Source organism: Pollachius pollachius (genome assembly GCF_949987615.1).
Source record: "Pollachius pollachius genome assembly, chromosome: 19".
Lineage (NCBI taxonomy): Eukaryota > Metazoa > Chordata > Actinopteri > Gadiformes > Gadidae > Pollachius > Pollachius pollachius.
Genome location: NC_136952.1, coordinates 16,308,208 through 16,320,956, shown reverse-complemented (window position 1 = coordinate 16,320,956; position 12,749 = coordinate 16,308,208). Strand labels below are relative to the sequence as shown.

At 42.2% G+C, this 12,749-nt stretch overlaps 1 protein-coding gene across 1 annotated transcript in view; it reads left to right on the top strand.

The window, feature by feature from the left end:
* Positions 1-337: 337 nt before the first annotated feature.
* Positions 338-12,749, top strand: part of gfra1b (gdnf family receptor alpha 1b) — a gene marked incomplete at both ends in the record, with an annotated part of 29,002 nt that continues 16,590 nt past the window's right edge. The window contains 3 exons of the mRNA XM_079756423.1: positions 338-377; positions 1,018-1,326; positions 2,008-2,091. Of these exons, the coding sequence (XP_079612549.1) occupies positions 338-377; positions 1,018-1,326; positions 2,008-2,091 (433 nt within the window). The remainder of the gene's footprint in view (positions 378-1,017; positions 1,327-2,007; positions 2,092-12,749) is intronic.

The following is a 12,749-nucleotide window of genomic DNA, read 5'->3' as shown; positions in this document are numbered from 1 at the left end:
CTCGGGACAACTACTCGGAGTTAAATGCTGGGTACTTGTCCTGCCTGACGTGCTGGATTCGGTCAGCTCTGCTCATCGCTTTCTAAACTAGCTCTTCTTTTGTTGCGCATCCCTTTTGACTCTCCGCTGTACCATAGTGAAAGTGTCCACGCGGTGATCTCGTGCCTCCAGATCCGAACCCCCAGCTCGGGAGCAGGACGCCTAATTGTTGCGCGTGGACCTAAAAGGATGCTTCACCTCTCGCGCCCGGATGATGTGAGACGTGAGCGCCACACGCGGACCACTCGGAGACAACAACTCTAAACTGCCCTGCACGCGATCTGGACCTCAAGGCGCGATGATTTTGGCAACTTTTCTGATTGTATTCTCCTACTTGGGTAAGCCCGTGCGTCGTTCTTATATTGTATCGTATACCTGCATGTCCACGTGTCTGGACGCGTAGCCTACCACATGGACGCGTGTTGGGGCGACCGTTGCTCAGGAGGTAGAGTGGGTTGATGGTAACTGAAAGGTTGCTGGTACGATCCCCGGCTCCTCCTGAGCTGAGTCTCGAGGTGTTCCTGGTGTCCCCCCGGCAAGACGCTGAACTCTTGACTGCTCCTGACGAGCTGACTGTCTCCCTGCGTGGATGACTTTGGATAATAGCGTCAGAAAAAAACCCTATAAGGATGTTACATTTGGGTAAAACAACATTTACGCGTCGTCAGACGCACGGGCTCTCCGTGCCGGAGTAACCAGGCTCGCGTCACACCTGGGGTACATTCATAATGAAAATGTTATTATTGTAGGGTGGAAATGTTAGGTTTACTAGTTGGACTGTTGTGTTTTTTTCTGCTACCCATGTTGGCTAAACTTGGGGGATTTTTTTGTTTTGGTGTTGAGGAATGTTGTTACCAAGCGCATAATTACGCGTAAAATACACGTTATATTCTAATCCCTTGCAGTGAAAATGATGACCTCAAAAACGTATGCTACTTTAACGATATGCTACTTATGCTACTTTAACTCCCCAACCAGATATGATATCCACTCTGAAGGGCGACGGCACGCCGTCCCGAGTCGCCAGCCGGCTGGACTGCGTAAAAGCCAGCGAGCAGTGCTTAAAGGAGTACACCTGCAGCACCAAGTACCGCACCATGAGGCAGTGCGTGGCGGGCAGGGAGAGCAACTTCAGCGCGGTCACCGGCACCGAGGCGCAAGGCGAATGCCGGAGCGCCATCGAAGCCATGAAGCAGAGCCCGCTATACAACTGCAGGTGTAGACGGGGCATGAAGAAGGAGAAAAACTGCCTGCGCATCTTCTGGAGCATATTTGAGAGTTTACAGGGTACGGTCATCACTCATTAACATCCACCATGAGGATGTTACAGAATAATTAACATTCCTATTCCTTTTGGCCCGTAGTCAGAGATCCATTACACCCAGAATGAGTGGAACTTTATCAATTGCAAATTAGATTTTTGTTTCATACAATTATTCATATCGAATGATTTTACTGATAAAAAGCAGTGGCAATTGTTTAAAGAAACTTGCTATAGCTATGAAAACGAGACCCTTCCTATCAATGTATAGTTATTCTACCAACTGATGACATTCAGGCTAAAGGTGATCTTGAAATTGTCCCCCTACATACCATCTTCGATATTAGACATTGCCATCCTGCAAGGGGACCAGAAAGGAAGGGTGAAAGTGTTTCTCTAATCAATGTCAAACCAGCTAGGAGAATGACCAGGAAGAAAATGGATAATTTCACTATAAAGGTCGATATACCTTGTCCAATGGCATGCAGTCGCATATTTCATACATTACAATTCTAATTATAGGGTGAGCAAATATTTGGCTATAGTAATCTTTTTTGTTAAAACGCTAATTAGAAAATGCATGCATGATTACACAAGGCATGCACGCCACCAGCTCTGCTCGTCAACACACACACACACACACACACACACACACACACACAAACACTAAAATGCTCTCATTATGTTTGTGATTTGTTTATATGCAGGCAATGATTTGCTGGAAGACTCCCCGTACGAGCCAGTGAACAGTCGTTTGTCAGACATCTTTCGTCTGGCTCCAATCATATCAGGTAAGGACACGCTGTCATTCCTGTGTGTATGTGTGTGTGTGTCTGTGTGTGTGTGTGTGTGTGTTTAATTCACACGTGATTTAGACAACAATGTCACCGGGCTCATTGCTGCGTGTCCGTCTTCATTTGACGACAGATGTTCGCCTTTCGCCATCTTGCTTTGATGCCCTCGCTTTTAAACGGCCATTAAAGCGCGACAGCAGCTTTTAACTGCCGCTACGCCCCGGCTGACAGACAAACAAAGCACAGTCGTAACCTCGTGTGTCTCCCAGCTCTAAAACCATTATACTTTTGACAGTTGTTATTTCTCTTAAGTGTTTGTGTTTGTGGTGGAATTGGCTTCTTTGGAGACAGGGCTTGTGATTGCTATATTTGTCTTAATACTTCACTGGGGTTTCTTTGAGACTGAAGGTTAGCCATGGCCTGTGAAAAGACAGGAATAACTGTTAGGAATAACTGTTAGGAATAACTGTTAGGAATAACTGTAAGGAATAAGTGACGACACCTCGGACTGTGACCCCATAATTATGCAGCTGGGTAGGAGCTCAGAAAACTGTTCCCTGAAGTTTCATTCTGCTCACAAAAGGCCCCAACCTTTAATATAGTCTGTCCACAGAACATCTTATTTTTTACAAGTCATATTTATAGTCATATTGATATTTATATAATCTGGTATTCAGCGTAGAAAATACCTACGTTAAATAGATGACTTTGGCAGATAGTGATTATGGAATTTAAGAAGCACTCTGATTGGCTTAGGAATTGGCCAATGAGCCACAGTGAATCAGCAGCGTTAGGAGAGTAGTGTTAGGTTAGATATCACACTTTGACCAAAATATGACTTAGGCAATTATGCTATGAGGCTTACGTTATAGTAAACTATGTCCTATTGAGAGAAAACAAGAACAACCTCTTTCCGTCTCAGATCTTTCCCCCCTCGGAGATGGGAGATCAATATTGTTTGATCATTATGATCATCACCAATCGGTTGTATTGAGATATGCTGAGATTGCCAGCTGACACGTTGTGTTTCCATCCCCTTGTTTTCATACGCTTTTTCAATTTGCAAAACCAAAAAAGTATAATAAGTGCTCAGCCTACCAGCCTACCCAGTGGACTGTTTTGAATTATGAATAATGTATACATCAGGGTGGACAAGCCCACTTGTGATTTCACCAGAGGTTGACTAAAGGCTTAATGAATGTTTTGTTAAAGGGGACAAATTATACCACAAGGTCCAGTACATGTCACTTAAACTCCCGGTTGTATCATAGAGGGTTGTTACTAGAACTCTTCCAAGAGCACACAGCTTTAATATCGGCTGTTTAAAGCTCTACATTTCCAGTGTCTCGTGTGCTGTCCGTCACCAAGCCTTCGTTTCCTTCATTTGAGCTTTGACTGGCACTCTTTGAATGAGGTCAGCTCGCTGCGCCCACCTCTTCTGCAGTAATGCCACCTGATGGATTAGCACCACCTATTTCTTTCTCGATGAACCAACTCCTAATATTTGTATAACAGAAGTGAAGGGAAACGTGCATACATTTGTATTTCCTTTTGCGTTTTTGGAGAAATGTAGGTTAAAATGTGCAATTCATTTAGATAAAAAACTGTAAGGGTCTAGGGGATGACGGGACACCTCACAGCATTGCTCTACACTGCGTGACTACACTGAATTTTTTTGGATGTGAACACGGGAACTGTTCAGCTAACATTCTCTCTCTATAGACAGATACAAGCTAAGCACCCATAACAATTAGGGAAGGGTCATAGCTTAGGACTTGTTTGAGATATTTACCTCCTACATATGTCTCTGTATTCACTAAGTACCCCTACCTGGTCCTAAATTACCTGTCTCTGTACTGTCCAACTTCTACCTTCACCTTAATGGTCTGTCACTGAACTTTTTTTATCGCTACCAGCTGCTTAATAACCTGTCTCTGTATTGACTTTCTAACCCATACCTGCTCTTTAAGAAACTGAATCTGTACTGTCTAACCCCTACCTGCTCCTTAAAAAAACGGTCTCTGTATTCACTGTCTATGTTTATGAAGTGACAAATTATTGATTGTTTTAAAAATCCTCTTCACACTCTGGCCTTTACAATGTTTTAAAATAGAAAATAAAGTATAACTTTAATCTGTTTACCCGAGTCAGACCACAAAAAAAACAGATAACTCACCTAATCTCAGCTCTCTACATTCTGTCTCTGGGGAAAGGAGATCGGATTAAGATTAGAGATTATTGTTATTCAAACGGCAATACCTGAGCAAGACTGAGCAAGATGGCCATGCTGGGAAAAACAAAACTATAACGGAACCAAAAATGCTATATCTTTGTGGAAGAAACATTGAGTCCGAGAAGGTAAAACTAGTTTTAAACCCTCAGCCCACCCCAGTGTCCTTCAGAAGGAGAGCCAAAGACGGGGTTATTGGATGAACGTCCAACAGCATTCCTGTACATTACATACAAACGTCCTCAAGGTTAACCACCGCAGTCCTTTAATAATCCAAATGCTTTGCTGGCACGGCAGACACGACTCAACGATCCCAGACTGTGCTTAAAGCTTCGCCAAATCACCATGCGTCCGTCTCTCGCCCTCCCCGTGGCAGACGTTCAAACTCCCGATAATCAAGCCAATTATTCAGAGGGCCGCGCTCGCCGGCAACACGCCAGTCTATCAAAGTCATCCCCGTCCAGTCAGTAATGCTCTCAACTCAGGCCCCCGCCCCCACACTAAATGGATGATCTACCTCCTCAGAGTGAAGCCATCGGTGGACCAATCAGCTTTCCGCTGAATGTAGAATTAGTGTTAAGGGGGGGAGCGGGAAATGGCCAGCAATGGGGGAGGGGAGAGGGGAGGGGAGGGGCGGGGGTGTTGCCAATTTATGTTACAGCGGTCTAAACAGCCCTGGGTGACTGTAGAGATATAAATCCACTTAACGGGATGGATATCACTGATCCATTCGCCATAAGGTGACCTCATTCAGGGACTGTAACTTAGCCATGGCCGGGGCGAGCCGGTGCTGGAAAAGAATGTGTGTGGGAGCTGTCAGTGTGGTTGCCGTGTTGTTTTCTGGTAAATACTCTAGGGCAATCATCATTATTATTATCATGGTTGTTATTATTATTATAACAAAAACCCATTTTAGCCAGGGCTGTTAGCTCACTGTAAATTATAGTTCAGTAGTTCAGTTGAAGTCGTGTGTTTGATGGCGTATGAATCTCAATTCAGCCAAAATATCAGTTAACCTTCGATCCTCTCCCATTTATCCTGCCTTCCCATGTCCCCAGTCTTCCTGCCTCTGTAGTGGTATATGTGGATAAATGGGCATTCAATTACACCTCATAAATCTGGTTTGAATAAAAAACTAATGTCTCTCTCCGACATCACTGATTGGATAAAATAATGAAAAAAAAACATGGCAGGTTAGAAGGTGGGGCAAAGTCATATTGTAGGAACTTCTCTCTGATCTCCTGGAAGATCTTCAGCAATACATTGAAATCCTCATTCATCCAAGTGGATAGGCTACTGACAGCCGGACCATTCACCCACAGAACTCATTCATCCAGGGACAGCCCAAATGACGCGTAGTGTCACGTAGAAATCATCGAACACAACCGGCCACAAGCACCTGCCCCTCGCCTCAACTGTAAAAAATAAATAAAAGGAAACTGCCAAATCATAAAAGCTTCTTTAAATTCATCAGGACCCATGACTTTTCTTTTGGTAGACATCGATTCAGTACATCCCAACACAACATATCCATGGCTATACCTGAATGAGCAGCCCCAATGTCAATCAACAATATTCAGGTCAATGATAGATGGTGTTAAACCATGCATGATGAGGGCCTGAGGGCAACATAGGGAGAATGTACTATTCCAATTAACTACCAAGTAATTAAGACCCACCGGGAATCCAGATTACAGGTCATTAAGGTGTCAAGGCATCTTGCACAAGGATATGCCCAGGTTAAAGTGCAGCCATCGGGGATCAAACCGATACACACACTTCACACAGAATATGTGGTACTTTGTCTAGTGCAAATTACATTTTCTTTTACATACAATTATTCACATTGAATGATTTCAATGATAAAAGCAGTGGAAATTAAATAAAGTAACTCATGCCTTTCGCTGTAGCTATGAAAACGAGACCCTTCTGGCAATAATTGTTTCTTGGTCTGCTCAAACAAAGAACTCTTCAAACCTCCTATCTGACAGATAACATAATTTGCAAAGTCATTGCAATTTAAAGTACTCCAGTCAGCTTACTTCTAAATGGTTTGCATAACTGATGCATTTTCAATTCCAAAGGACAGATTCATATGAACCTATAGTGCAACCCAGTCCTACCAACGTTTCCAAAATAAAGATGTGCTGTTATACTCTTTGACATTTAAACTGCCACTTACCTCTGTTTGCGGCTCATTTGGCCATGAATTATTTTAAATTGCTATGGAAGGTCAATTTACCTTTTGTATTCTTCTAAATGTAAATGTATTCTTAAATGACAAAAAAACTCTGCCCTCCTTAGAGTTTTCTATTCAGCGATTTTTAAGATGACTTTGGTAACAACAGTTCTTTTCATTTTGTTAGGCTAATTGATTGGCATTTTGTTCTCAGTTTACCTCCCTGCAAATTAGGATATCTACTTTTGAATCAAAAATACTTTTTCTTTAGCCGTTTACCCACAAAACTGTTTAGCCTATAGTTCTGTATACACGTCGGTTTAGCTTTGTAGTTTTGTATACCTTAGTTTAGGTTGTAGTTTAATAAACCTCACAGTTTGTCAGTTTAACTTATAGTTTTACATACGTGGCCATTTTAACATAACGTTCCAATGGCCGTTGATCTATTGCCATGGTTTCTATAAGCCAGCCATCAGCTATATATAAAGGTCTATCATTGTTCTGTGAATATAGTCTATGCTTGAACTGTTTCTGTATGGTGATAACGGATACCCCGGCTTAAAATACGTTGCAGAACTTTCAAGTTTCTACTTCCATATAACTGCAGGCCCAGATACCATTCCCAGATTTCTTAGCCTTGTGTTTGTGTTTTAGTTCGTTTTTAATTCATATCCTTTATTCATATCCTGATGGGTCCAATCCCAGAAGATCCCTGAAGATTGTTTGATTAAATGGTTGAGCATTGAATACGCCTTAGTGCATAAAAGAGACTACTTTGCCTGATATGCAACAACACTTTAGTGGTTAGGTGTCACAGCCCACGCATACAGGCAGGGCTAAAATAAAATGGAAATATAACTGGGGGGTAAATATAGAATACATGAGTAAATAAAGACGTAATATATCATTTAGATCATGAAAGCATTTAATTCAATGACTACTCAGCTGCTTTGAACACGGCCCTAAAGTTCCAAATGCACTGATTAATTTATGAAAGATCCACTGGATAAATATTAAAAACCCTTGAAACATGAATTAATCAAATGATGCTTTGAATTTCTTCTCCATAACAATGAAGTGGCATCTCCTTGAGCCCACCCCAGGATCTCAGAATCCAAATCCCCCTTCCCACTCCCCCTGTTCCTGACCTCTTCCCTCTTGAGCTGAACCCGCCCACTCATTTGCATATATTAGCATATGTGAGTGTGATTCGATTTAATTTACGTCTGGCATTTCTGATTGTCCTTAAAACAGACACATTGAGTCAAACACCGGGGCACAGAGAACCACTCAGTGTTCATCTGAAGTAAAAACAATCATAGCCTTCCTTGAGGGTTAAACATAAAAGGTTTTTGTTCACAATAAACCAGGTTCTCTTCCCCCTGTTTACCTCACTATTCAGTCCTTTATGAATGCTTTTATCCAAGCTGACTTGTTTTTTGAATAATGGCATTTAGCTCCAGCTAGGCGTCTTGCTCTAGGATTGCTACAAGTACGCTGCAGACATTCAAACTGAGTCATGAAGCTGGAGCTACAGAGCGTCACCATTCTTTGACACAAGAAACGGAAACGATACATATTTGGCCCATTAAAGGCACATTTGCCACTTAATCAACTGCCAGTTCAGAATATAATGTACAGTTTGTACAAAGTGTTAAATAAAAAAACTTGAATGACATTTAGATGTATTTTGGGCATTGGAGTTTTGAATGACGTTTGAATGATGTAGAGTGAAGAGAGATAGGGCAGGATTGGCAGGGAGAGAATGACGCTGCATAGGACCGCAGGCTGAAATGGAACCGGGGTCGCGACAAGGTGTTTCACTTTGTGGCTGGTGCACTAGCAGCAGGGTGGAGTCACTGACCTCACCAAACGTAGATTTAGATGTATTTGCAGAACACGCTGCAGATTCGATCAGTGTTTAGGAGAACCTGAGAAGAATGGAATCAATCTGTACCGCTGGAAATGGGCCTGAATAAGCCTCCTAGAATTGTTACTGTTATCCATAAATCAATGGTAATAAGAGAAGCTGTTTAAGTATCATTCCTGTAAAACAAGAACGCCATGCTTACTGTCACCCATTCGTGTGACTGACACACAGATGTGGTTTAATTATCATATTATTTAATCATATTGGCATGGATTTATATTTTAGTAGCAACACACAATGCTTTCAATTCAAAGCACATTTTAGAACAAGATTCTTCTGTGATATTTGAAGAGATTAGGTATTTTTTGCCATGGTTTCGATTTCATTTAATAATCACTTCATTTTTTTCTAAAGGTTATTATGGACCACGTTGAGAGGTCATCAAGACACTACATCAAATATTGAAACTCTTCCTAGTTTACAAGCAAATGGATTTATGTTATTGCTTAATATGTTGTTAGTTTATTAGTAGCACTTATTTATATACTAGGAAGGATGGAAATAATGATAAAGAGAAAAAGAGAAAATGATTGTCGATAGCCTCTCAGTAGTTGCCGCTCACGGAAGAGATCTAAATATTGTATGTCAATAACGGCCAATAGGAATCCAATGCAGCCGATTTGCAGCCTTCTGGCTGGAAAAATTGGTTTCTACCGGTGTCGGGCAGATCAAAAAGAGGGAAGATAAAGCTTGGCTCTTCAAAGGAGAAGGGTGAGGGTCAGGGGATCGAAGCGGCAAAACCAGCCGACAGCTGTTGCATCCAAAACCTACTCACAAAGCACATGACTCTTGTCAATGGCCTGGGAGCAGACTTGTTCCTCCCTTCTCGGATTATCAAAAGCAAACAAAAACAAACAATCCGTTTGTAGAGACTCAGAGTATGATGATTCAGCAGGTGGAGTTCAGGCAGCATATGCTGGTAAAAAAACCAAACCCACTGAGAAGGTGTAGGGCAGCACCCATCAAATATTTAAATAGGCACCATCCTCCTGCCAAAGGTTTTACTTGCCATGTCAAACTGATTCAACATCGGCACAGATTGTCATGAAGGAGATAACTACTGGCTGCTGGCTCCTTTTTCTCAAACTTGTAAAACTATTCTACTATTTAATCATTGAGCATACACTTCAAAAAGTGCCTCAGTTAATTATGATTGGACAGGTCATTAAGGAACAGGTTTGGGGTCAAACGAACACCGTTTTTCACAAAATCAAGACTCCATCACACGTGTCAAATATCGCTAGAAGTCATATTGAGAGACAACTGGATGTAGATGTACATATTTGCAGAACACGCCGCAGATTTGACTCACTTTTTTAGTCCAGACTCACTTCAGAGTTCACCTAGAATCTGCATAGCCAACCCCTCCCACCCCTCAAACGCACTTATTGTATTTTGTACATCCTGGCACTTAATGTACGCACTTATTGTATGTTGTACGTCCTTGTACTTAATGTATGCACTTATTGTGTGAGGTACGTCCTGGCACTTAAAAATAGTACTTAATTGTGTAACATCTTATCCTAGCTATTTTTGTTGTACATGGGGAATGGGTTAAGCTAGCAATCTTAAGTGCTTGGAACTTGGTTCTATGACCATCCTTACTGTACCGACTGTGATAAATTGTTCCTCCTTCTTCTGAAAAATGTACTTATTGTAAGTTGTTTTGAATAAAAGCGACTGCTAAATGCCCTTAATGTAAATGTAACTGGATCAAACCCCCACCACAACACACACACACACACACACACACACACACACACACACACACACACACACACACACACACACACACACACACACACAGACCCACGCACCTCTCCCCTTATGTCAGAAGGATGTCACATCATCTAACTCACAGCACCTTCCCCGTTCTGTATGCCTTGGTTCTCCGGTTTCGGATTGACGGATCCAAGCAGTCCCCACCCACACACCCCCGACCCGCACCCGTCTCATCTGCCAGTAACTCTAGTACCCTTCTCCTGACTGTGCAGTCCCAGGAGATGTCACTGCTGTCAACCCCGGACGGCTCCTGGTAAGGGGAGAAAGGGGGGGAGCAATGGAGATATTCGAGTGTGCAAGAAAAATGAGAGAGACAGGGGGTGGGGCCTGATGACTCTCGGATGAATAGATCTATAGAGCTGCTGCTCTCGGGGGACATGGAATCCTCCTCAGGTTTCGGTTACATGAAGTAACGGGAAAGCCCTCTTTGGGGACTATCTCTGGCCCTGCTCATGGCCTAACTTCTAAACCTCGAGGGACCCCGCCCCTTCTCTACCAAAAGAAGATTTACAATTAAAATGTCCTTTTCGTAGTTCAAAAATTATTAAGTCGTCTGCTTTATCCAAAGCACTTTTCATTGAAATAGTAGATACACTCATTAGGGATGGCTGGAGCGAGTCGACTTCAGACGTTGGGGATCGAACCCCACTCCAAGCGGTCATAGCCTCCCCATTCTTAAACAGAGGGGTTTAGGTTTAAAGAGGTTCTCCAGCGGGAGGGGAAAATCTGCTCTGAGGTGGGATCTATTGGACAGCTCCCTCCTCCCAGAGCGGGCAAGGAGGGTAATAGGACCCGGGCAGACGTACATGAAACAATAGAAAAAGAACAATGAGTTAGGTGAGTGAGACCAAGGCAGAGATGCAGTCCTCTGAGAGTGAGCCTGTAAAATGTTGGAAGGTAAAGGTAGCCGACTCTTGCTCCTGAGAATGTCTTGATTAATCAGTCTACCGTCAATGGTGAAAGTGAATTATCGTAGAAGCATTTTCTCTATGTCTTTTTTGCTTTGATGACAACCAGCCCTGAGGTCAGGCCGAGAGGAGGTTCAAGCCAATCAGATCACTCCAAGTTCCATATTTGAGTGCACTGTCAAGGTCGTGCCGTGGAGGTGGGATTACTGGCAATGATGGGTCAGGGCGGCTTAGAACCAAAACGGTGTACCGCAGGGTTATAAGGAAACCTTATGCACATTCAAATAGCATTCGTAAGACTGTTTGTAGACACAATATAAAATCATAATCATGTCACCATTCTAGGTTTCTTTCTGTTTTTCTCTTGCTACTGGTTTCTAATTGAGCTGATTTATTTTTTGAATTTGTGATTGAGGGTGGCTACAAGAAGTCAGTAACAAAAGCCTCTTCACTAGCCTATAATTAGCCCTACGGCAGTTAACCGAGGAAAGTTAGCAAAGCGGTAGTTAGCCTTGCAGAAGTTATTATATGACTCCATTATACATGCAGGGTGTTCCAATTTTATAATGGAATTACAAATTAACAAATGAATATGTATTTTAATACCACTTTATATTATATTGTGTTTAACAGTTTAGCCAAAGCATTCTACCTTTGTCAATATAAAAGGGCCACCCACAAAGCTACCAGTTGGTAATTTAAATAAGGTATAATAAGGTAATAAGTGACACTACCTTATTGTGAGCAGTGTGTGAGCAGAATGATTCAGAGCTTGGACAAGATTGTAAGCAGAGTTTTTTGAGTGGATTGAGGTTAGTAGGTTTCAATGAGCTATACAGAGACGCCTTCTGGAACCAGAAATGCTCCTCAGATGCATGTGCTAGGGTTTAATATAATCAAAAACTGCAAAATACTCATAAGGCCAGATTACTTCCAGGCTCACAGATCAACTGTCTAAGTGAATTATGGGATACAAGTAATGTTATGGGAGCGATAGCTGCTGGACCCAAGAGCAGAACACAGAGACAGGACAGGAGTTGGAGTGACGGTGAACAGGTTTATTGAGTAAAACCAGGATGTGATAATGTGACCTATTCAAACCACTGTTATGCATATACTGTATCTTAACCCTCCGAAGTAAGATGTAGTAAAACAACCTCTGAGAAAACATCTGAGATGACATTACATAGTAGCGGCTAACATGAAACCCCTTGCACACATTCTCATTTTCACAGCTTAGGAGAACCTCAAGCAAGCCAAAATTAGGGTTATAACTGTTAAACTTCTACACGGTGGGCGGCTTTTGTCCGCACCTATTAGAGGTCATGGGTGAAATCCCATAGATGACACTGTTAGCCCGTCACTGGCTAACATTGGCTAGCTGTTGGCCTAGCCTCGGGGTGCAACTTTAACAACATTATTATTCTTTATTTTTCTTCTGAGCTAAAAGGACACGTTAACCTATGATAGGTTGATGGCTTTTTTATATACTGGTGGCCTTGTCAATTTTGATCATACTATTGTTTACTTTTCTATTATTTTAGCGTGATATGTATACTAGGAAATGTTTGAAGTTCAGAGTGCGAGGTCACAATAAGTAAAACAAAGTTGTATCACAGGTAAGGT